Source organism: Hyperolius riggenbachi, chromosome 9 (genome assembly GCF_040937935.1).
Source record: "Hyperolius riggenbachi isolate aHypRig1 chromosome 9, aHypRig1.pri, whole genome shotgun sequence".
NCBI lineage: Eukaryota > Metazoa > Chordata > Amphibia > Anura > Hyperoliidae > Hyperolius > Hyperolius riggenbachi.
The window spans coordinates 259,227,691-259,251,441 of NC_090654.1; the positions used below are offsets into that span (position 1 = coordinate 259,227,691).

General features: G+C 45.2%; 1 protein-coding gene across 2 annotated transcripts in view; it reads left to right on the forward strand.

Annotated features, from left to right (window-relative positions):
• The window catches only part of LOC137533172 (disks large-associated protein 5-like), a 65,997-nt gene that overhangs the window by 21,104 nt on the left and 21,142 nt on the right, over positions 1–23,751 (forward strand). For both annotated transcript variants that reach the window (XM_068254403.1, XM_068254404.1), the window contains exons 7-16: positions 7,934–8,001; positions 10,040–10,275; positions 13,956–14,791; positions 15,270–15,384; positions 16,659–16,744; positions 16,836–16,996; positions 18,186–18,278; positions 20,804–21,026; positions 21,125–21,314; positions 23,136–23,196. In XM_068254403.1, the coding sequence (XP_068110504.1) occupies positions 7,934–8,001; positions 10,040–10,275; positions 13,956–14,791; positions 15,270–15,384; positions 16,659–16,744; positions 16,836–16,996; positions 18,186–18,278; positions 20,804–21,026; positions 21,125–21,314; positions 23,136–23,196 (2,069 nt within the window). The remainder of the gene's footprint in view (positions 1–7,933; positions 8,002–10,039; positions 10,276–13,955; positions 14,792–15,269; positions 15,385–16,658; positions 16,745–16,835; positions 16,997–18,185; positions 18,279–20,803; positions 21,027–21,124; positions 21,315–23,135; positions 23,197–23,751) is intronic.

A 23,751-nucleotide genomic window follows, 5' to 3' on the forward strand; every position in this document is an offset into this window, starting at 1 on the left:
TCACGAGTAAGGGTAAGGTCTCAGAGATGATAGGACCAGACCCAAGACTGGATCCGTCGGCCAGTTGAATGGTAAGTGGTTGGCGTCTGGGACGCGTAGGGAGCTGGAGTCTTTGGGCCACAGACAAGTCCAGGAAGCAGGAGCAGGCACCAGAGTCAATGATGGCTCTAACTTCGATTGTCCTTCCTTTGTGACCCTGCAACGAGAGCATAAGGGGAACATGAGTAGATGCAGGTGGGAGACAGGGAACTCTGCTGATACAGACAGTAGAATCAGGCTCACCCGAAGGACGAACAGGGCAGTTCAACCGGAAGTGGCCAGATGCTCCACAGTATAGACACAAGTTGGATGCCCTCCTTCGTTGTCTTTCCTCAGGAGAGATAGCGGGTCGGGCCAACCCCAATTGCATTGGTTCAGGCTCCTCGCTCGCGGAAGCGGAGTCAAAGACCGGACCAAAGGAACTAGGAGGAGTGGGAAGACTTCCTAAGGGACGAGTACCTCCGGACCTCTCTGCTCGTCTCTCTCTAAGACGTCTGTCTATTTGGATGGCAAGACGGATGAGTTCCTTTAGGGTGTCCGGAACTCCCACCCTGGCGAGTTCGTCCTTGATTGCCTCCGACAGGCCTTGCCGAAACCGGAACTTTAATGCAGAGTCATTCCATGAGACATCGGCTTCCCAACGTCTAAAATCCGTGACGTACTCCTCTACTGGCCTTCTTCCCTGCCGTAGGGTCTCCAGAACCAACTCCGCAGATGAGGCTCTTCCTGGGTCATCATATAGTTCCGCCATGGTAGTAAAGAAGGTATTCAAGTTGCTCAACGCAGGATGCTGCTGTTCCACCATACGAAGTGCCCAGGCCTGTGGTTCACCTTGTAGCAGAGAGATGACGGCGCCCACCTTAATCTCCTCATTGGAATAGGTCCTTGGGAGTAAAGAGAAGTGAAGTCGGCAGGCACTCTGAAACCAGCGGAACTTCGTGCGGTCACCAGAAAACCGCTCAGGAAGAGGCAACCTTGGTTCGGGTGCCGGACCCACAGCACCTTGCGCTGGAACGGGATCAGGATTGACGGGAGGAGCAAGGGCAGGAGCAGCAGCAGGAACAAGCCCAGCGGGTCCTGCAGGCGGAGCAGCGGGAGGCCGTAGTTGGTCTCGGATCTCCATATAACCTTTTTGTACTTCATCCACCGATAAGCGTAGCTGTGTGACAAGTTCATAAAGAATCTCCACTGGTGAGCGACTATCACTAGCGTCCATACTGGCTGCTCGTTACTGTTAACTTCTTCCTGAAGTCTTCGGACACTGTTGACCTTCCCACTGAAGGAAGAGGCGTTACCCAGTAGTGGATCTAAGCGACCACGGGTCTTCGCCCACACTCCCTTGAGGGGAGTGCAGGATTTAGCTGCCTAGTGCCCAGCCAGGTCACTACTGGGATAACCTCAGCGAGTGGTCAGGAGAACAGCGACGCTAATGTGTGATGAGAAGCAGACGTGGTCAGGCAGTTTCCAGAGGTCCAGGACAGGAGAGAGCAGCGTGGTTAGGTCACAGGCAAAGGTCGGGGCAGGCAGGCAGAAACGAGGTCACAATCCAAGAGTCGGGGCAGGCGGCAGGCAGGCAGAAACGAGGTCACAATCCAAGAGTCGGGGCAGGCGGCAAATAGCAGGAGTCGGGGTCACAAGCCAAGGGTCAATTCCAGGAGTCAATCAGAGATCAGGGTAACAAAGTTCCTACGGACTACGCCAAGCTGTCAGAACGAGCAGCACTGGAGTAATGGCCAGTGCTGCTTTTATACAGGATCTTTGGCGCCAAATTACCGCCCTGCGCATGCGCAGTGCGCGCACCGCGCCTGCGCGCGCATGCGCAGTGGCGTGCACAATCGCGGGCAAAGTGCCGGCTGCGTGTGCTGCTCTTTATTTGATCAAAATCGGCCCAGCAGGGCCTGAGCGGCACCCTCTGGCGGTAATGGACGAGCTGAGCTCGTCCATACCGCTAAGGTGGTTAAATTAATACTCAGTAGGTCCTCCTTTTGCAGAAATTACAGCCTCTAAACGCTTCCTGTAGGTTCCAATGAGAGTTTGGATTCTGGCTGAAGGTATTTTGCACCACTCCTCTATACAAAGCATCTCTAGTTCATTCAGGTTTGATGGCTTCCAAGTATGGACAGCTTTCTTTAACCTCCTGGGCGATAATCCCGAGCTGAGCTCGGGGTATGTCGCTCAGGAGGATTTCTCAGGCCCTGGTGGGCCGATTTGCACAATTTTTTTTATTTTTACACGCAGCTAGCACTTTGCTAGCTGCGTGTAACTTCCGATCGCCGCCGCTACCCGCCGTACCGCGCAGCCCGCTAGGCTAGCTACATGATTTAAAAAAAAAAAAATGTAAAAAAAAAGTGCGGCGCCCTCTCCTGGGCGATGTAATTGTATCGCCCAGAGGGTAAGGCCCGGTTCACATTAGCGTTCCCTGTCCGGATCCGCTTGATCGGATCTGGACCGTATACTGTACAAACGGAACGTACGTTCCGCATAGCAATGCAAAGTCTATGCGGACGTTCACATGCGTACGTTCCGTACAGAGCGGAGCCGGATCGGATCCGGACACTTTTCCAACATGCGCTATTTTTCGGGTCTGGATCATCCGGCCCACGCACCCGGACCGGAGCCTGACTGCACCATCCGGAAAGGAAAGCACAGGATACAAACACCTGACATTCTACCCCACTTCCTATGCGTATTCTAGCGGCCATTTCGGATGGGGACACATGGGCAGCAGTGACTAACGTGCTGGAGCTGTTTGGCAGTATGTCGGAGGTGGAGGTGAGGCCTAAACAGCGGAGGACCTGATTCTACAGGTGCACCTTCTGCTGACCAACAATTTTATTAGTAATTTCGCTGTTTTTACCACACGGATCCGGATGGCAGCCTGATACATTCCTGATGCAAACGATCCGGATCGGAACCGTACGGTTCCGATCAGGGCTGTGGAGTCGGTCCAAAAATCCTCCGACTCCTCAGTTTAGGATTCCTCCGACTCCTCTAATTTGCATATTACAATATTGTTGATTAAAAGTATGTAACATGAAATTCGTCTCTTAACTGCCAACGCTTAGGAATTTTACAAGACAACTGAAGTGAGAAGGATATGTAGACTACTATATTTATTCCCTTTAGACTAAAACTAGTCCTTGGTAAGAGTACTTGTAAAAGGTACAAACCGGAACAAAGAACATCTATCAGGCCCTAGGCAATGTAAGTGTGGGTACATGTAAGAATGATGTGCAGGTACTCTGCAGGGGAATGAGGAGATTGTAAACAGACAACACCTCTGTGTTCAATGTGCACAGCATTCTCTGTGGGGAGTGCATATGTAGAGTATAGTACTACTGTGTAACAAAGTAAACCTGAGACAGATGAAATTAAAGTTTTATGCATACCTGGGGCTTCCTCCAGCCGCCTTCAGGATAATCATTCCTCTCGTTGTCCTCCTCCACCACCTGGATCTTCTGCTATGAGTCCAGGTACTTGAGCCAGTCTGGCGTAGTGCGCATGCACACACTCCGCCGCTAGGAGCATACTACACCTGTGCAGCACTATTGCGCAGGTGCAGAATGTTCCTGGCTGTGGGAGCGGCATGCGGCCGGACAGCTGACTGGCTGAATTACCAGGAGATCCGGGTGGTGGAGGACAGCGAGGGACTGATTAGCCTGAAGGGGGCTGGAGGAAGCCCCAGGTATGTATAAAACTTTACTTTTCATCCGTCTCAGGTACCCTTTAATTTGTAGTCACCAAACCAAATTTTAACAACATATCAAAATATTTGATTTCATCAGCAAAAGGAGTGCATACATTTGCATAAATCGGCATCAATGCAGAATTATTTCCATCTCGTTGACCATCTCTATTAGTGACACAGCTACACATCAGGCTTTATTCTTACAGCATAGATGTTATTTAGTATATATGAGATTCCTGTGTACACATCATATATACAGTCACAATCCGATATGTATATCTGACCTTAAAAATACGGGGACTGCTTTATTGAAGCAGCACAAGTAACTAATTTTGATTGGTTTATTTCATTTTTGTGGACTAAGCACAGCTATTACTGTATATATACATTATTTTTTATGACTATTATCTGAGAAATAGAACATTATCATATTTTCTATTTTAATTACAGTTACAAATTCATTAGGAGTCGGTGCATTTTTTTCCCGACTCCGACTCCAGGCACCCAAAATTGTCCGACTCCACATCCCTGGTTCCGATCCAAATCGGGTCCTGATCCGATCTGGATCCGGTCCGTTTGCATGCCAAAACGCAAGTATGAACGGGGCCTTAAAGGAGTTCTGTGGGGGCTGCTGCAGATGAAAACAGACACTTACCTGGGGCTTCTATCAGCTCCCTGTAGCAGTAATGTCCCACACCGTTCTCCGGCCCTGGTCTAGCACGGCATGCATCCAACTGCGGCTGGGGCCGCGGGCCTGCTTGCTTCCGCCCGCGTCATCGGAAGCTTACTGCGCAGGCACAGTACAAGAAAACTTCGCACTGCGCCTGCGCAGTAAGCTCCCGATGACGCGAACGGGAGCGTGCATTATTCGTTTGTGTTAGACGAATAATAGCCCGGTGGCGGAACGGCAGATCGGACCAGGACGGCGTGGGACACGACAGCTACAGGGGGCTGATAAAAGCCCCAAGGTAAGTGTTTATCTGCAGCAGCCCCCACAGAACCCCTTTAACTCACACCACAGATTTTCAATTATATTCAGGTCTGGGAACTGAGATGGCCATTCCAGAACATTGTACTTGTTCCTCTGCATGAATGCCTTAGTGGATTTTGAGCAGTGTTTAGGGTCGCTGTCTTGTTGAAAGATCAAACCTTGGCGCAGCTTCAGCTTTGTCTCTGATTCCTGGACATTGGTCTCCAGAATCTGCTGATACTGAGTGGAATCCATTCATCCCTCAACTTTGACAAGATTCCCAGTCCCTGCACTGGCCACACAGTCCCACAGCATGATGGAACCACCACCATATTTTACTGTAGGTAGCAGGTGTTTTTCTTGGAATGCATAACGCCCCTTGTTATGCCCAAATAACTCCTCAGTCCACAGCACCTTATTCCAAAATGAAGCTGGCTTGTCCAAATGTGCTTTAGCATACCTCAAGCGGCTCTGTTTGTGCTGTGGGCTGCCTCTGCATTACTCTTGCATACAGCATCTCCTTGTGTAAAGTGCGCCGAATGGTTGAACGATGCACAGTGACTCCATCTGCAGCAAGATGATGTTGTAGGTCTTTGGTGCTGGTCTGTGCGTTGACTCTGACTCTTCTAACCATTTGTCGCTTCTGTTTATCCAAGCTTTTTCTTGGTCTGCCACTTCAAGCCTTAACTTGAACTGAGCCTGTGGTCTTTCATTTCCTCAGTATGTTCCTAACTGTGGAAACAGACAGCTGAAATCTCTGAGACAGCTTTCTATATCCTTCCCCTAAACCATGCTGGCGAACAATCTTTATCTTTAGGTCATTTGATAGTTGTTTTGAGACCCCCATGTTGCTACTCTTCAGAGAAACTTAAGAGGAGAGAAACTTGCAATTGACCCCATTAAATACTCTTTCTCATAATTAGATTCACCTGTGTATGTAGGTCAGGGGTCACTGAGCTTACCAAGCCAATTTGAGTTCCAATAATTAGTTACTTATGCACCTGCCTAATTTTAACCACTTCAGCCCGAGAGCAATTTTCACATATAGGCGCTGCTCCCATTTATTCACCAATAACTTTATTACTCCTTATCACAGCTAAATGATGTATATATTTTTTTCCGGACAAATTCGGCTTTTAGTGTGTGTTAATTTTGTTTAGTAATCACCTTATTTTCTATGCATTTTGAAGGGAAAACAAGGGAATTTTTTTAAAAAACAAACTATTTCTCCATTTACATCCATTATAGCTTTACATTAAACAGTGCTGACTATAAGTTAAACACACTACTTATATTTGCTCATCCATCATGGTTAATGCAACATTTAGATTATGTTCCTAGCACAATGTATGGCGACAATATTGTATTTGGAAATAAAGGTGTCTCTTTTTTTTTTTCTTTTTTTTTTTTTTTTCTTTCTGTTTTTTGCTTTCTCGTTGTACACTATATCAATGATTACAAGGCCTTATTTTGAAAAATAGTAATATACCCTCAGGGCATTCATATTTAAAAAGCCAGGTTCCTGAGGTAACAATATGTTGTTTCTTTCATATTTGTCACTTTGTTTTCATTTTACAAGTCTTTAATTTTGGTACAGAATTTGCGAAATTTTATTACAGGAGACATGCGCCTTAACCCTAAAACTCTTTAAACTCTATTCTACTACTTATCACGGTTAACCTGATACCACATATGTCTCTTGTAGTGTTGCTAAAACTTTCCAAAGTTTGATCTGATAATTCTGAAAATGACTTTTTATGTTTGCGTTTGTCCCTACCTATTTTTCATGTGACGTGGTTCACAGCTTTTAAACACACCAAAATGTATTCTACAACTCGTCATGGTTAAAATTATACCACATGTGCCTCATTTAGTAGCAAACTGGTGGTGTACTGTCCACAACAACTCTGGACAAATATATTCGTCCAGTTCGGCTTAAGTGGTTAAATTAAAACAATTATTGCGCACATTCTGTAAATCCAATAAACTTCATTTCAGTTCTCAAATATCACTGTGTGTGTCTCCTATATGATATATTTAACTGACTTTTTTTTTTTTTATCGTAACTTAACGTTTTATACAGGAAAATCATGAAAATTAGCAAGGTTGCCCAAACTTTTGCATCCCACTGTATATACAGTACTCTGTACAGCACTGCAGAAGATGTTGGCGCTATATAAATACTAAATAATATAGTTGAATCCCTTTATAGTAAACTCCAAGGGACCAGGAAAAGTAGTTTACTATATCAGAATTGGTTATACAGGTAGTCCCCAGTTAACGAACGAGATAGGGACTGTAGGTTCATTCTTAGAGTCATCAGGGCTAATCTAGTAAAACGAAAGTTTGCTTTCTTAAAACAGATAGAATTGCGATAATTCAGGTTGGAGTGAGATTGAGATGTCTCCCAGAGCAACACTGCTGAAATATGCAAATTAACCATTCTACCCTTAAAAGCTAAACACACCTCCAGAACCGCTGGAATGCAATGATGTGTCAGCTTGTTAATTTGTACAGAGCCATAATAATCCAACATGCATACAGGCTGTTTCGGATTGTTTGATCCTCATCAGTGCATGGCATGGATTAATTTGGGTCTATGCTGTAGGGCTTGTAACACGAGTGGTACTTACTGGGGGCTTCATCCAGCCCCAAGCTTCCTCCAGGTTGCTCTGACGTCATCGTCGGGACCGGGTCGGAGCTCCGGCGAATGGCTGTGGGGGAGGTCCTGGGAGCTTGGGGCTGGAGGAAGCCCCCGGTAAGTACCACTCGTTTTACTAGATTAGCCCTGATGACTCCTTTAACCTGAATCTGTTTTTAAGTCGGAACATTGTGCCAGGTCTGTCCCCTGTACCTCCTCTGTACCTCCAGTGTCTCCCTCTGTGTCACCTCTGCCATCTATACCTGCTTATACAAGTTTAAAAGCCATTTTTTCTTTGAATTTTTTTTTTCTTTTCTACTTGTTCCCATGGAAACAGAGAATCTATGCCGTTCGTATCGGCGGGTCGTTCGTAAGTCGGGGACTACTTGTACATTGTTTATTTATACAGACACATTTGCTGAGGACTGAGTTTACTATATCCAGAGGTTTACTATATCAGTTTACTATAACAAGCTTCTACTGTACTTGGCCACCTGCTGTCTCTCAGATACATTTTTCTAAAGTGATGTTTTTTTTTGTGTGTTTTTTTTTATTTATTTTTTTTAAATTGTTCTTTCTCCTTTTCCATTATAAGTTGTCAAGCCTCAAAAAAGACCTACCAAGATCAGCCCGCAGCTGGAAAAGACTGTAACAATGACAGAGGTAACAATAAATTATCTATTTAAGTACTAACCCATCATGTCTGCTCAATACAATAGTAGTAACAGTTCATGTAAATCCGATATTAAAGCAATTTTTTTATCTTAATGCAAACCTGGTTTGAAAATAAAGAGATAAGCAATACTATCTGTAGTCCTAATCCTAAATAGGCTTTTCCTGGAATCCCATAGTCCTTCTTTTTTTTTTTTTTTTTTTTTTGGGGGGGGGGGGGGGGAGGAGGAGGAGAGGTTTAAAGCTAAAAATCTAAGATTGTTTTTATTGCCTCACTTGAATGGGAAACCTGCAGAGGACAGGGGGTAGCGAGAAACACAAGAGAGAGAGCACTTGGACAACTGATATAGAGAGGAGACCAGCCGGTAGTAGACAGATCTCACCTAATGGTGTCTGATATGCCCATATGGGTGTTATCAGCATAAACACTTGTGTCGCTCCCTGGTCAGAGAGGGGCACAAGCCTGTATGCTGATGACACCCATATATGTCTATGATCGGCTGGTCTCCTCTCTGTATCAGTTGTCTGAGTCTGCTCTCCCTTGTTTTTTTCCCTACCCTCTTCTCTGCAGATCTCCCTGCCACTGAGCGTGGAATACTATGAGCAGCACCAACATCCACACCATCGTCTCTCACATATAGAAGCGTACTTTTATCCAGCTCTCTCCACCTGTCCTGGTTGGTATTAAAGTGTACCTGAGCCAAAGCTTTTTTGGCTTTGAGCGACTGGCCAGAGCGCATGCGCGGCCGCGCTCACGTCGCTGGAGTGTACTGCGCAGTAGGAGATTTTCGCTCCTAGAGACAGCTCCTCATAAATGACTTATCACCTATTTTGATAAAAAAAATAACCTTTCAGCACATTTACAAGCAAAATAATCACTCAAAGTTGTTCCTGATCAAAATAATTTCAATAGTTAGTTTTTCTTACCTTAATCCTACCTAATAAAACCTAAGTGTCTCTGCGTCCCGTGTGTGTGTGTGTGTTTTTTTTTTTTTTTTTTCACTCTGCGCATGTGCAGGGACGTAGAGATACTGACGCATTACTTGCAGGAGAGGACTGGGCCAGGAGGGGTGGGTGTGTGTGTGTGTGTGTGCGTGGCGGACGTTTGCAGTGGGCACATGCGCGCTGATATGCGGCGGTGACAAACCTAGAGCCCGTTTTTAAGCGGACTTAGGTCGCCTAGTTATATATTTACTCTTTGGGTGCTTAAAGGGGAACTGAAGAGAGAGGTTTATTGAGGCTGTCCTGTTTATTTCCTTTAAAGCCATACCAGTTGCCTGGCAGCCCTGCTGAATCCTCTGCCTCTAATACTATTAGCCATAGCCCCTGAACAAGCATGCAGCAGATCAGGTGTTTCAGACTTTAATGAAAGTCAGATCTGCCAAGTCTAGCTGCATGCTTGTTTCTGGTGTTGTTCAGATACTACTGCAGATAAATAGACCAGCAGGGCTGCCAGGCAACTGGTATTGATTAAAAGGAAATAAATATGGCAGCCTCCGTATACCTCTTACTTCAGTTCCCCTTTAAACAAGTAACATAGATAAGGTGAAAACAGGTGAAAAAGCATTGTGAATCATGCCCTTTGAGTTAAAGGACAATTTATGTGAGAGGGATATGGAGGCTGCCATATTTATTTCCTTTACAATACCAGTTGCCTGGCAGCCCTGCTTGTTTATTTTGTTGCAGTTGTGTCTGAATAACACCAGTAGCAAGCATGCAGCTAATCCAGTCATATCTGACAATGTCCGAAAGAACTAATCTGCTGCATGCTTGTTCAGGGTCTATGGCTAAAAGTATTGGAGGCAGAGGATCAGCAGGACAGCCAGGCAAATGGTATTGCTTAAAAGGAAATAAATATGGCAGCCTCCATATCCCTCTCACAGCAATTGTCCTTTAACTTAAAGGGCATGATTCACAATGCTTTTTCACCTGTTTTCACCTTATCTATGCTACTTGTTTATATAGGTCCGATAAATGAGGAAACCTTTCTCCAGGGCCGTGTTTTCTGACTTTACTCTTTTTCCTTAAGTCTGCTGTGATTGACCAGGTTGAGAGTGTAAGACTGAAGCCAGGGCTTACCTTCAAAGAGCCGAGTATAGATGAAGCCTGTGTGACGGAGGAAACCAAGCCATCGTTCGCTCCACAGAACTTTGTGTTCCAGCCATTGGATGGTCTGTCTACCTTCAAGTTTCAGCCAATGACGCCCAACAGAGCTAATACTTTTCTGTGTCCAACTTTTGCATGGAGCCCTATGGTTGGTAAAAAGTAAGTAACTTGGTTCTTCATCAGTTGGACGTTCATACAGCTTTCAGCAGATTTATATATAGACCATAGGATGCTCGGAGTAGGTGAGGAATTTATTGCTTCAAATTGGCGATACCAGGTGTTCAGCAGTCAACCTGGTTACAGCTAATCGAGAAAAAGAAATATGACTGCATATCTCGAAGTAGCGGCAGAGAACCAGAAGCATCAAACATGAGCAAGCTAAAGAAAAGTACCGTATTTTTCGGACCATAAGTGCATACGTCTTATGGTCCAAATGGAACATTTTTGATTGTGCCAGGCAGGGCTGTGGAGTCGGAGCAATTTTGGGTGCCTGGAGTCAGGGAAAAAATGCTCCGACTCCTAATGAATTTGTAACTAATTAAAATAGAAAACATGATAAAATGTTCTATTTCTCAGATAATAGTCATTATAAATAATGTATATATACAGTAATAGCTGTGTTCAGTCCACAAAAATGAAATAAACCAATCAAAATTAGTTACTTGTGCTGCTTCAATAAAGCAGTCCCCGTATTTTTAAAGTCAGATATACACATCTGATTGTGACTGTATATATGATGTGTACACAGGAATCTGTTATATATACTAAATAACATTTATGCTGTAAGAATAAAGCCTGATGTGTAGCCGTGTCACTAATAGAGATGGTCAATGAGATGGAAATAATTCTGCATTGATGCTGGTTTATGCAAATGCACTCTCTTTGCTCATGAAATTAAATAATTTAATATTTTGTTAAAATTTGGTTTGGTGACTATGAATTAAAGGGTACCTGAGGCGAATTAAAAGAAAAGCTTTATTACATACCTGGGGCTTCCTCCAGCCCCCTTCAGTCCATTCAGTCCTTCGCTGTCCTCCTCCGCCACCTGGATCTTCTGCTATGAGTCCAGGTAATTCAGCCAGTCAGAGCAGTCTGGCTACGTGCCGCTTCCACAGCCAGGAGCATTCTGCACCTGCACAATAGTGCTGCGCAGGTGTAGTACGCTCCCGGCGACAGAGTGTGTGCATGCGCACTACACCAGACTGGCTCAAGTACCTGGACTCATAGCAGAAGATTCAGGTGGGGGAGGAGGACCGCGAGGGACTGATTAGCCTGAAGGGGGCTGGAGGAAGCCCCAGGTATGTATAAAACTTTAAAGAGAATCTGTATTGTTAAAATCGCACAAAAGTAAACATACCAGTGCGTTAGGGGACATCTATTACCCTCTGACACAATTTCGCTGCTCCCCGCCGCATTAAAAGTGGTTAAAAACAGTTTTAAAAAGTTTGTTTATAAACAAACAAAATGGCCACCAAAACAGGAAGTAGGTTGATGTACAGTATGTCCACACATAGAAAATACATCCATACACAAGCAGGCTGTATACACCCTTCCTTTTGAATCTCAAGAGATCATTTGTGTGTTTCTTTCCCCCTGCAGTTCTCATGCACTGAAGTTTCAGACTGCTTGTTTCTTCTTGCAAACAGCTTTGCCCTTGTCTGTATAATTCCTCCAGTATGTGAAAGCCCAGCCAGCTCAGAGGACGATTTATCCAGCTTGTAAAAGAGAAGAGAGAAGCTGCACTAATCTAAATAATACACAGGCAGTGTGCATAGAGGGGCCTGGAAGGGGGAGTTCATAGCAGAACCACAACACTGAAGAACTTGGCAGCCTTCCAGACACAGGCCGACAAGTCTGACAGGGGAAAGATACATTGATTTATTACAGAGACTGTGATAGTAGAAAGTGCTGCAGTAAGCCACAACTCATTAGAATAGCTTTTGGAACTTGTAGGATGATAAAAAACAGGATGCAATTTTTGTTACGGAGTCTCTTTAATTTCATCTGTCTCAGGCTTACTTTTTTCACAATAGTACTAAACTCTACATATGGACTCCCCACAGAGCTGCAGGGAATTCACTGAGAATGTTGTCTATCACCCATAAACCTTGTTCAGGTTGTGCATGAAGAATGTGTAATAGCGGAAGACTCTCCTTATTCCCCTGCAGAGCACCTGCACATCACTCTTACATGTACCCACAGTCACATTGCCTAGGGCCTGATCCATGTTCAGATGTGCAATAGAGGAAGAATCTCCTCATTCCCCTGCAGAGTACTAGCACATCATTCTTACATGTACCCACAGTTACATTGCCTAGGGCCTGATAGATGTTCTTTGTTCCGGTTTGTACCTTTTACAAGTACTCTTACCAAGGACTAGTTTTAGTCTGAAGGGAATAAATATAGTAGTCTACATATCCTTCTCACTTCAGTTGTCTTGTAAAATTCCTAAGGGCCCTTTCACACCAGAGGGTTTTTTCGGCGTTTTAACGCCACGGCCGAAGTTGGCGTTTTCCTCGGTAAAAGGAAAGTCCATAGACTTTCATTTTACCATTCACACTTAATGCCGCGTTTTGGAGCATTGCGTTTCAACGCTCCCAGGCGCTTTTTCTGGGCCTACCGCGGCGTTTCTCATTACAATTGATACTAATGTATGGGCGTTAAAACGCCTTAAAAACGCCTTGAAAACGCCAGCAGCCAAAACGCAGCGTTTTGCCTTTTCTCTGCTGCCTGTAGTGTGAAAGAGCCCTTAGCGTTGGCAGTTAAGAGACGAATTTCATGTTATATACTGTTAACAAAATTGTAATATGCAAATTAGAGGAGTCTGAGTCGGTGGAATCCTAAACTGAGGAGTCGGAGTCAGTGGATTTTTGGACCGACTCCACAGCCCTGGTGCCAGGTGTTAAACTCCACCTACCTCCTGCTCCCCTGGACACCCACACACACACCGAGAGCCCCCCGCCATGCCTTCTGTCTTCCATGGCAAGTGTAGAATAAAAAAAAAAAACAAAAACAAAAAAAACACCCCATCAGTGTTCTCTAGAATTTTTTTTAGTAGCCGTGTGGAATGGGGGAATGCAGGGCCGGCGCAAATCTACTTACAGCATAGCAGGAGGATAAGGTGGCAAGCTGATGACGGCCGGGTGCTCGCCAAAATTAGCCGGGTGGAGCACCCGGCTAAAATAGCCTGGGGACAACACTGGCCCTTTTTCCACAACACTGCTCCCCCCCCCACCCCCACTAAGTCTGTATCCAGTAAACCTACACAATAACACTTTTTCCGCAGCGGCTTCAATTGTAGGGTGAGGCGCTACAGCAGAAGCCTTACCTGATCCAGCCAGCGCGATCCTCCACCTGTGTCCTCTCATGCCTTCAACCTCGCTGGCGCCCTCTGATTGTGTGACCCCTGCCTCAGGTCACTCAGTGAGAGGGTTGGTACCCTGAGTGCGTAAAATAGTAATGGATGAATCCCACATTTCGCTTGCCAGCAGCGCCTGGGCTGCAGATACTTATAAAAATGTGCATACCTGGCCCTAAATTGGTCAAATGACAGGGACACACCCCTTGTTCCAACAAATATGAGAAGTCTCACTCCCACCACCTGCCATTCATGAGAGCAGCAAGCAATGATGCCAAATGCTGATATTTATCATTCCTCCATCCACCCCATGGATATTTTTACTTTCAGCCCAGATTTTTAGTGGGGGAATTTTGACTAGTTTTCGTAAATAATTTTTTTTTAGCAGAGTGGTTCAGAATACTGTGTGAAAAATATGAGAATAAGACAGACCATCTACCATTGGAATCATAGACCGAATAAATGTATTTTGTTTTTTTAGTAAATTTGTGTCCACACGAGATCCTGAAGTTAAAGTGAACCAACCATCGTCTCCTCATGAGCTTGAAGTGCACCCAGCGTCTCCTCCTAGTGAGCCTGAGATGAACCCAGCATCTCCTCCTCTTGAGCCTGAGATGAATCCAGCATTTCCTCCTCATGAGCCTGCAGTGCACCCAGCATCTCCTCCTAGTGAGCCTGAGATGAACCCAGCATCTCCTCATGAGCCTGAAGTGTACCCAGCATCTCCTCTGGAGCCTGAGATGAACCCAGCATCTCCTCCTCATGAGCTTGAAGTGAACTCTGCATCTCCTCCTCATGAGTTCGAGATGAACCCAGCATCTCCTCCTCATGACTTTAATGTGAGCCCAGCATCTCCTCCCCATGAGCTTGAAGAGAACCCAGCATCTCCTCCCCATGAGCTTGAAGAGAACCCAGCATCTCCTCCCCATGAGCTTGAAGAGAACCCAGCATCTCCTCCTCATGAGCTTGAAGAGAACCCAGCATCTCCTCCTCATGAGCTTGAAGTGAGCCCGGCATCTCCTTATGAGCTTGAAGTGAACCCAGCCTCGTCTCCTCATGAGCTTGAAGTGAACCCAGCCTCGTCTCCTCATGAGCTTGAAGTGAACCCAGCCTCGTCTCCTCATGAGCTTGAAGTGAACCCAGCCTCGTCTCCTCATGAGCTTGAAGTGAACCCAGCCTCTCCTCCTCATGAGCCTGAAGCAAACCCAGCATCACATCCTCATGAGCTTGAAGTGAACCCAGCAGCTCCTCATGAGACCACACCAAACACAGCAGCTGACCTTGAAATGGACACAAGTCCTGCTTTTGAAACTAAAGGTACACTGAGTCAGTTTATGTGCCTGTCTCTCTCTCTTTTTTTTTTTTTTTTTTTTTCCCTTTAAAGGAATCTATTACTAAGATTATGTAAGTTATTTATGAGGGACATACTCTGGTGTTCCTACAGTCTTGGTCACATTTTAAGGAGGAACAGATTAAACTGCCAGCATGTTTATGGCATGTAGAAGGAATCTGTAGCCCCCTGAAAGAGAAAACGTACAAACTCTAGCTGGTGTCCTGACTGCACGCCTGCTGAGGACCAGAGGGAGCCCTCCTGGGGATGGAAGTGTCTGATGTGTTTTTTTGCATATTCTGGTGGACTCCACAGTTGTCTTTGTGCTACTGCAGAGGGATAGTCATGTAGATTCAGTGGGTGCGATTTACTAATGTTCTTCCAAAAGAATATTAAAATATTTCACTTGTGACTTGTCTTGGACAAAGATTGTTCTCTTTATGGTATTTTTTCCGATCTGTCCAGGTGAAGCTGAGACTGTTGCTACGGTGATCTCTCCAGTATGTGATAAGCCAATGTCTCCACCAGCCAGTAACGCTGAGATGTCACAGGAGGCTCTGCATGATGTGCCGTACTTCAGGTTATTGTCCTTACAATATAATTATTGCATTTTGTACTATAGTTTGCCCAGGTCCTTACCACTTATTTGTTCATATCCTGAAACAGAAGTGTTTACTAAAAGCACAGATACTTGCTATACATTTTTCTTTTCTTTTTTTAATCCAGCCGTATTAAAGTCCTGCAGTGTTAATTATTGAATGGTCCAGTCACAGATGCTGGCCTCGCCTCATGATCACGCCCTTCCTTCTATTGAGTCATGCTGTCTATGTGGAGTGAAGACGGCTTGATTCCTCAAAACTAAGGATTGATATGGAAGTAATTGAAGTGTACTTGAGATGAACTACATCTCAGGTCTTATACTTAGCTGAGGCTTCCTTGCCGTCTCCCCGGGTCACTCCAGTGCCCTGCTGCACATCTGCATGTGCAGAATGCTCTCGGCCACAAGAGTGCGACGGGGTGTGCACGCGCAATAAAGCGCAACTCGGAGTACCAGGCCGTTCAATGTGGAGCTGGAGCGGCCCGCGGAGACGGCGAGGAACCAAGCGGCCTCGAGGCAGGAGGAACCCCCAGGTAAGTATAAAACCTGAGGCATAGTTCGTCTCAGGTTTCCTTTAACAGTGTTGCACGACCTGCAGGATTTTTTCATATTGTTGAATAGGATAGAAGGAGAAGGTATACATGACGAGATTTAACCACTAATGTTCCAGGATATAATAGTGCACGTGTGACTTTTAAAGTGTACCCAAGGCAGATTGTGACCCAAAAAAACAGATACTTGTCTATGAAGAGAGAGTGTGGACACCATCTTCAATGGTTTCCTGGGCAATCTTCTGACACTGAAGGACACAGGAAGCAGCTGCCAGGACCCTTAGGCTTCCCTCTTCCTAGGTAAGTATCTGTTCGTTACAATCGGCCTTGGGTTTTCTATAAGGCCCGCTTGCAATTTGTAAAGCTCTTTTTAAAGTACTGTAATTATGGATTTAAAAAAAAAAAATCACATCCTTAAAATGGGATCACACTCAAAGCATTACATTAGCAAGAGCCTTACAAATCACAAGTGCTCAGAAAAGCACTGCTAGTTGGTCCTAGGCCTAAGGTGGTCCTAGTACTAAAGATAATGGTTCTAAGACAGTTGGGCTTTACTCTGCAGAGTCTGTGTGAAAGTAGGTAGATAGAAGGCTGGCAAGTACCAATGCCCCCCCCCCCCCTCCCCCACGGCATTTGAGCTTCTGGGTAACTATTTTTTTCTTTAATTACAAAATGTTCACTTACCTAATTCTGCTTTAATATCAGAGGTTTGCTGAAGTCTGAGACTCAGAGGCTGGCTTCGTTATGCACAGAGTGGGAGAAGAGATTTGACGTGGAAATTCCTGAAGACTGTAAGTACTGAAGTGCGATAGCAGATGAATCACCTGATCTCCTAATGAGGCATAAAGTGAACATCTATTTCCTCTCATCTCTCTCCTCTAGCGAAAGACTTGATCAGAACAACTGTTGGGCAGACCAGGCTGCTGATTTCGGAGCGGTTTAAGCAGTTTGAGGGTCTGGTGGACAACTGTGAGTTTAAGCTTGGAGAAAAGGAAACCACATGTACAGATCTCGATGGGTTCTGGGATATGGTCTCTTTCCAGGTATGTTCTGTCTGATTGTAGAATAATTGTGCACATGCAGAACAGAGGAGCATGTGATCAGTTTGATAAAGCGATGGATGTGTAAGGCAACCTTGATAATGATATATAAATTTGTTGGGCTTATGATCACGTGCACGCTAAAGCAGGTAGTGATCACAGCAAATCGAAGCCTTGCATCACCTGATCATATGCTTATCTGCGAATTCTACTACATCCAGGCAGCTTGGATGATACAACACCCCTGACTGACTTATAGGGAACCAAGCACCGCAGATTTATTACTTTTTAAAATAAATTTAGTGGGGGGGGAGGTAATTTCCGTACAGGTGCAGCTGTTCTGGTCCCCCACCTCCCCATCCGCATGTGCCATATTTTCCACTGACTCACTATAATTTCTACCTCTCCGGCAGTGTTGTGCCGCAATGCATGTTGGCAGATGTAGTCTGTGAATACGAGTGCTACATCTCTGTATTCACATTCGCGGACTATATCTTCCAGCATGCATTGCGGCAGGCACATGTGCATAATGTTGTGAAGTTACAAACTGCTATTGCTGCCGGCCGGTCGGGTGGAGAAGATGGTGCATCCCTTACGGACACCAGAGGAGCAGCTCCCCTTAGATTAGTAATTATGCTCCTCCCTCCCAACCCCCGCCACACACACCCACCCTCTTTGCAACTTTGCAAGCAATCTGGAAAAAGGAATCGGCAAGAAATCTGCAAGCAAAATGCAGTGACATTTCAATGCATATGTCACTTCCTTGTAGCGCTGATCGCGCATTTCCGGTTTGGGGGAGGGGGGTACCAACTGTGTGGGCATGTAGTTTTACATGCCCACTAATATGGGGAGAGAGATTGGGCTTTGCGGCCAACCGCCGCTGAAAAAATGTCCCGCATAGTGGGACATACGAGTGCATCAGGAAATTCGCAATGTCCCGCTATGCAGGACATACGAGTGCGAAGGGTTAAGAACCTTATGGGGAGGTTAATTTAAAGAAAGTGCTCCGTTGCCTGGAAAGCATAGAAGCTTCTGCCTCTAATACTTTTAGCCATAGACCATATTAAATTAGATTAAACTTGGATTAGATAAAACCCTCAGGACTGAATCTAATGTGTGTATGGAGAGAGCCCCACTTTTACCTAAAGCTGTTTAGTTTGAATAATGAAATCTGTGATATTTCATCTACCAGGTTGAAGACGTGACCAGGAAGTTTATAAACCTGGAGAAGATGGAAGCAAGTTCCTGGCAGCAGACTACAGTCCAGGCAAAGAAAGTCACAAGAGTGAGTATTGAAATCCACGTTCTGCTGGAGGGATGTCTTTGGCACCTCAGTCAGCAACCACATACTGTGCTGTGTACGCCATACCATAAAAATACTGATGTGATTTGATACAGGTTTGGTATGAAGCCTTCTTCAAAAATGTGCATCACAATGTGCGTTTTCTGCAAAAAGTTACTTCGGCCACTTAATGGCGGTAGAACACAGGCAAGCTGTACTGGGGCTGAATGCTGCATGATTTTCTTTTAAAGGATACCCCAAGTGACATGATGAGATAGACATGGGTATGTACAGTGCCTATCACACAAATATGCTGTTCCTTTTTTTTCTTTCTCTGCCTGAAAGAGTTAAATATCAGGTATGTAAGTGGCTGACTCAGACAGGAAGTGACTACAGGGTGACCCTCACTGATAAGAAATTCTAACTATAAAACACTTTCCTAGCAGAAAATGGCTTCTGAGAACAGGAAAGAGATAAAAAAGGTCATTGAGCAAAAACAATAAAACAGTTAAAACTTAAGAACATAAAGTAAAATTGTGGAATATCTTAAAAAGTCATTTTTAGGAGAAGGAAGATGGATACAATCGTTTATTTCATTAGTTCATTTTCGTCTCGGGTGTCCTTTAAAGTGGGGCAAGAGTAAAGTGTTAGATGCCTCAGTAGAGTCCAGAAGTTCCCTGATCCATCCACAATCCCACTGTTCTTACGTCGGGTCCCTCTGGACATATCTAATAAGTCTATGTTCTTGTGGCTGCAGTGTTCTCCGTGTACCAGGGTGGCCGCGCTGCACGTGTGCTAGTAGAATCTGCACAGTAGCACGAAGACGCTTGTGCACAGATTTTTTTCCTCTGTGGATTTGTGCTCCTGCTCAGGCGTGAACTACACTTGCACGGTAGGGCTGCGGTCGTACACAAAGGGGAGGGCATTGACTAATTCTACTCCCTCCATGTAGTATGAGGGGCACCAGATTTTGAATGCTATGAGCAGATTGTGTAGGCAAGCTCTCATAGTACATGAAGAGGTGGTAAAATTAGTCACTGGTTGGTGAGTCAAAATTGGATAGCTGTACAAAGCGTTAGTCCTACTCAAAATGTAACCTTTTTACAAAGATTTATTAACCTGAATAATAATTGAGGCTAAAGCCAAGTTAAAGTAAACCTGAGACTTGCGAGATTTAAACGGAACCCGAGTTGAAGGGTTACCATTACAATATACATACCTGGGGCTTCCTCCGGCCTGACCACTCTTACAGCGTCCTCTTCTCCCTCTCCGTTCGCCCACAATTGGCCCTTAAAGAGGAACTCCAGTGAAAATAATTTAAAAAGTGCTTCATTTTTACAATAATTATGTATAAATGATTTAGACAGTGTTTTCCCATTGTAACTTCTTTTAAATCCCTGATTTACATTCAGACATTTATCACGTGGTGAAATTTTTACTGCTGGCAGGTGATGTAGCTGCTGCTTGCTTTTTTTTGGCAGTTGGAAACAGCTGTAAACAGCCATTTCCCACAATGCAACAAGGTTCTCAGGCAGGAAACTGCCAGGACCATGGTCCTCAGTTTCTTGCGGAAGGGGTTTCACCACAATATCAGCCCTACAGCGCCCCCTGATGATCCGTTTAAGAAAAGGAATAGATTTCTCATGTAAAAGGGAGTATCCACTACTGATTGGGATGAAGTTCAATTCTTGGTCACTGTTTCTCTCTAATAGTCCTCCGGTCCGGGTCCAACTGCACATGTGTGGCCCTGCCGCGCGCACTCTCCCGTCACGTTCACATCGCCTGGAGCATTCTGCACCTGCGCAGTATTACTGCGCTGGTGTAATGCTCCCGGCAACAGGAGCGTGCCTGGCCCAACAGGTTTTCTATTGCCAGTAGCGGGCGAACAGAGGGAGAAGAGGACGCTGTGGGATCGATGAGGGAGCGTCCGCAATTCTCCCTGAAAGCCCTCCGGTCTGGGGCATTCTATGCATGCGCTGCCATCACCAGTAGCGTTCTGCACCTGCGCAGTAAAACTGTGCAGGCGCAGAACTCTCCTGGCCACGGGAGTGAGATGGAGGAGCTTGCATCTCAGGTACATCTCAAGTTTTTTCCATCTCAGGTACACTTTTTAAAGCAAACCTGATCTGAGAGGGATAATACGGTAAGTTATTTCAGCGATCATCGGGAATAGGGAAAGTATTTTGTACCAGCACACAGAGTACCATAGAGCATAGGCAGCCTTTTTTATGTGAATTGGAACTCTGAATCTGTATCCATACTTCCTGTCTGCAATTTGAAGACACTGTGAACGAAGAATAAATAGAGAATAATGGTTCATATAAAACCCCATTATTGTTGTGTTTGAAATTGCTTGTTCAGGGGTGGATACTCATTTTTGTCTATGGAACTATAGACCATGGCATATATACAAGTGCAGAGAGGAGTGTTTTGTACAGGCACTTCTCAGCTTAGCTGTATTTTCGTTACAGAGCACATATTCGGAGCCTTGTCACTGACTGAGCTTTTCTTGTGTTTTTAACCCACAGAAGAAAACTGTTCCCACAGCTGTGAACAAAAGTGAGGCCACCAACGCTCGAGCAGCTGCCCGAAATCGTTTGTTTGCCTTTAAAGCAGCGATGAGGAACAAATCGAGAAACCAGGAGGAGGCGATGGAAGATGTCGCCGTGTCTGCCCCGCCTTTGCCTGTAGACACAGTTGTATTTGATGCATTATTTTTCAGAATCGAAAGCCCTGCAAAACTTGCTGGTGGTAAGTTGTTAACCAATCACCCTCGTGTTTTGTGCTTTCACCTTCTTTATTTCACCACCACTCATCATGGAATGTCTCCCCGCCTCCCTTTCGTCTAGGCCTGAGGAGAACACCAAATGCTTCTCCTGGAAGCAATACGCCCACATCGGCCAGGAAAGACCTGCAGAACCCAGATGTTCTCTGTGTTCAAGATGTAAAAGAGGCTGCAGAACATGAGAATGAATGCCGGGCGCAAACCCCTTCTACATCCCCTATAAGGAAAGCTCTGTTCAGCACAGAAGAGGAAAGGTAACATTTATGTTTTTGTTGCAAACATGCCATGAACAGGCAGCACTGGAGTACCCTGGACTACTTTTTTTAGTGGCCTTTGGAGCTATGGTGTACTGACGGGTAACTTGTGTGCCTTTTACTGTGTGGGAAAGAGCATTGCTGGCTTAGAAATATTTGTTTTGCCTTTTTAAAGGACAACTGAAGTGAGAAGCACATGGTGGCTGCTATATTTTTCCTTTTACACAATAGCAGCTGCAGTGTTCGCCCCAGCTGGGTGGCGTGAAAAAGTAGCCGGGTGCTGCGAGATGAGAGAATACAGGGCCAGCGCTTCTCTGCTTACAGTAGAGGAGGAAGTGAGCCGATGACAGCCGGGTGCTCACCAAAGCTAGCCGGGTGGAGCACTCGGCTAAAAGAGCCTGGGGAAGAATACGGAGTTGCCTTGCAGCCCTGTTGATCTGTTTGGCTGCAGTAGTGTCTGAATCACACCAGAAACAAGCTTGCAGCTCATCTTGTCAGAAACATCTGATCTGCTGCATGCTTGTTCAGGGTCTGTGGCAAAAAGTATTAGAGGCAGAGGGTCAGCAGGATAGCCAGGCAACTGGTATTGCTTAACCTCCTTACCGGTAATCCCGAGTCAGGCTCGGGACAGAAAACCTGCAGCTCAGAGCGGTAATCCTGTGCCTGAGTGAGTTATATGCAGGAGCTGCTGTAGATCTCTCTGTGGTATGTCCTTTTTTTTCTTGTTTTTAGAGTCTAAAAGCTTGTGAAAAAATTGCATGACTTTTAGACCCTAAATCCAGAAATAATCATAACGCCAGGGAGATTAAAAGGAAATAGGGAAGCCTCCATATCCGTATCCTTTCAGTTTTCCTTTTAATCTGTTCGCCAGGTGCTGGGGTTCTCCACTAGGTGGCACATTGTTACTGAAAGTACTCCTGTACTCTACGTTTAAGACCTGTTTAAAAAAAAAAAGGGCACAACTCGCCTACTCCTGGATCCAATCGCTGCCTTTTACGTCTTGTCAGTCTTCTGCCGCCATGTCCCCCGTATCTGCCGGCATCTTCACTGCGCTGACCCGGAAGTAACCTGAAAGTACTTCCAGGTCAGCGGCATTACAGTAAAGATGCCGCCAGACACAGGGGACACGGTGACAGAATGGGAGAGCTGACAAGGCGCAAAAGGCAGCAATTGGATCCAGGAGTAGGACTTTAATGAACATCATGGGAGTGTGATCAGGGAGGATAACTGCCATATCCTCCCCGTCCAGATTCAACGTTCTAGTCCAGTCGAAGATTTCGGCTGACTAGATCGGGGGCCCCTGTGGGGAACAAAACTTTGGTGCTGGACCTTTGTCGCACTGCACAACAGAAAGTTTATTAATGAAATCCCCTCTCAGTTCAGCAGTACTTGAAGTGTAGACTAGCCTGTGTTACCAGCCTCAGTGATTTTATTTATTTTGCATTTTGTAATCCATCTAAAAGGGGCGACTGGTAATATGGGTGCAAGGAAATGCTGAAAGTAGAATATTAGTAATTATACCGATCTTCTACAATTCTCCACTGTTACCTAATTCTCACAATAACTTCTCCCCACCTACTCCTATCACTAACCTCCCCCTATTTATCAGCTAGCAGGAGTTTGGCTACAGTAGCGCACGCATGCGTCTAAATGACTCCCCTGACGCCGACCTGGCCGCTAATTACATTGCAGCGCCCAGATTACCAGCCGCAGCGTGCACCCATTTTACCTGTTCCAATTCTTAAACCGCCTACACATCTCAGCTGTCATACATTTATACAGCTGTACTGTTTTATCTCTTTGAATAACTTCTCTGTTTAGTTTGCAGAGCGATGAACCGACTCCTTTGGTCATTCATCCTGAAAGCCCACAAGCTGAAAAAGTGAGTGATATATTTTTTTTTTTTTTATATATTCTTTTATTTGTGATGTTAAAGTGGAACTATCAACACTATGACACGTCCCCTGAAGATTTGCAAGACCACCCTATAAATTTGGTTTGGGGAGACCAAAAAAAATCTCAACATGCTGGAGGTTTCAGTCATGTTCTGTCCATATTTATGTATGAAAACCATTTTTATTTTTTTATTTTTTTAAATCTTCACTTTCTTCTCATTTCCATCACTGAAAGAGGAACTGTAACCAAGAATTGAACTTCATCCCAATCAGGAGCTGATGCCCCCTTTCCCACGAGAAATCCTTACCTTTTCTTGAATAGATTGGGGGGGGGGGGGAGGGGGTGTCTGTGGCTGATATTGTGGTGAAACCCCTCCCACAGTCAGGACCATGACTTGAGCACAGGACCTTGACTTGACGTGAGCCTTGTTGCATTGTGGGAAATAACAGCTGTTTCCAACTGCCAAGCAACCAATATCTCCCTCCGTGCATATGTATATCGAAAGTAACTTTAGCCCATCGCAGGGATGCCCAACTCCAGT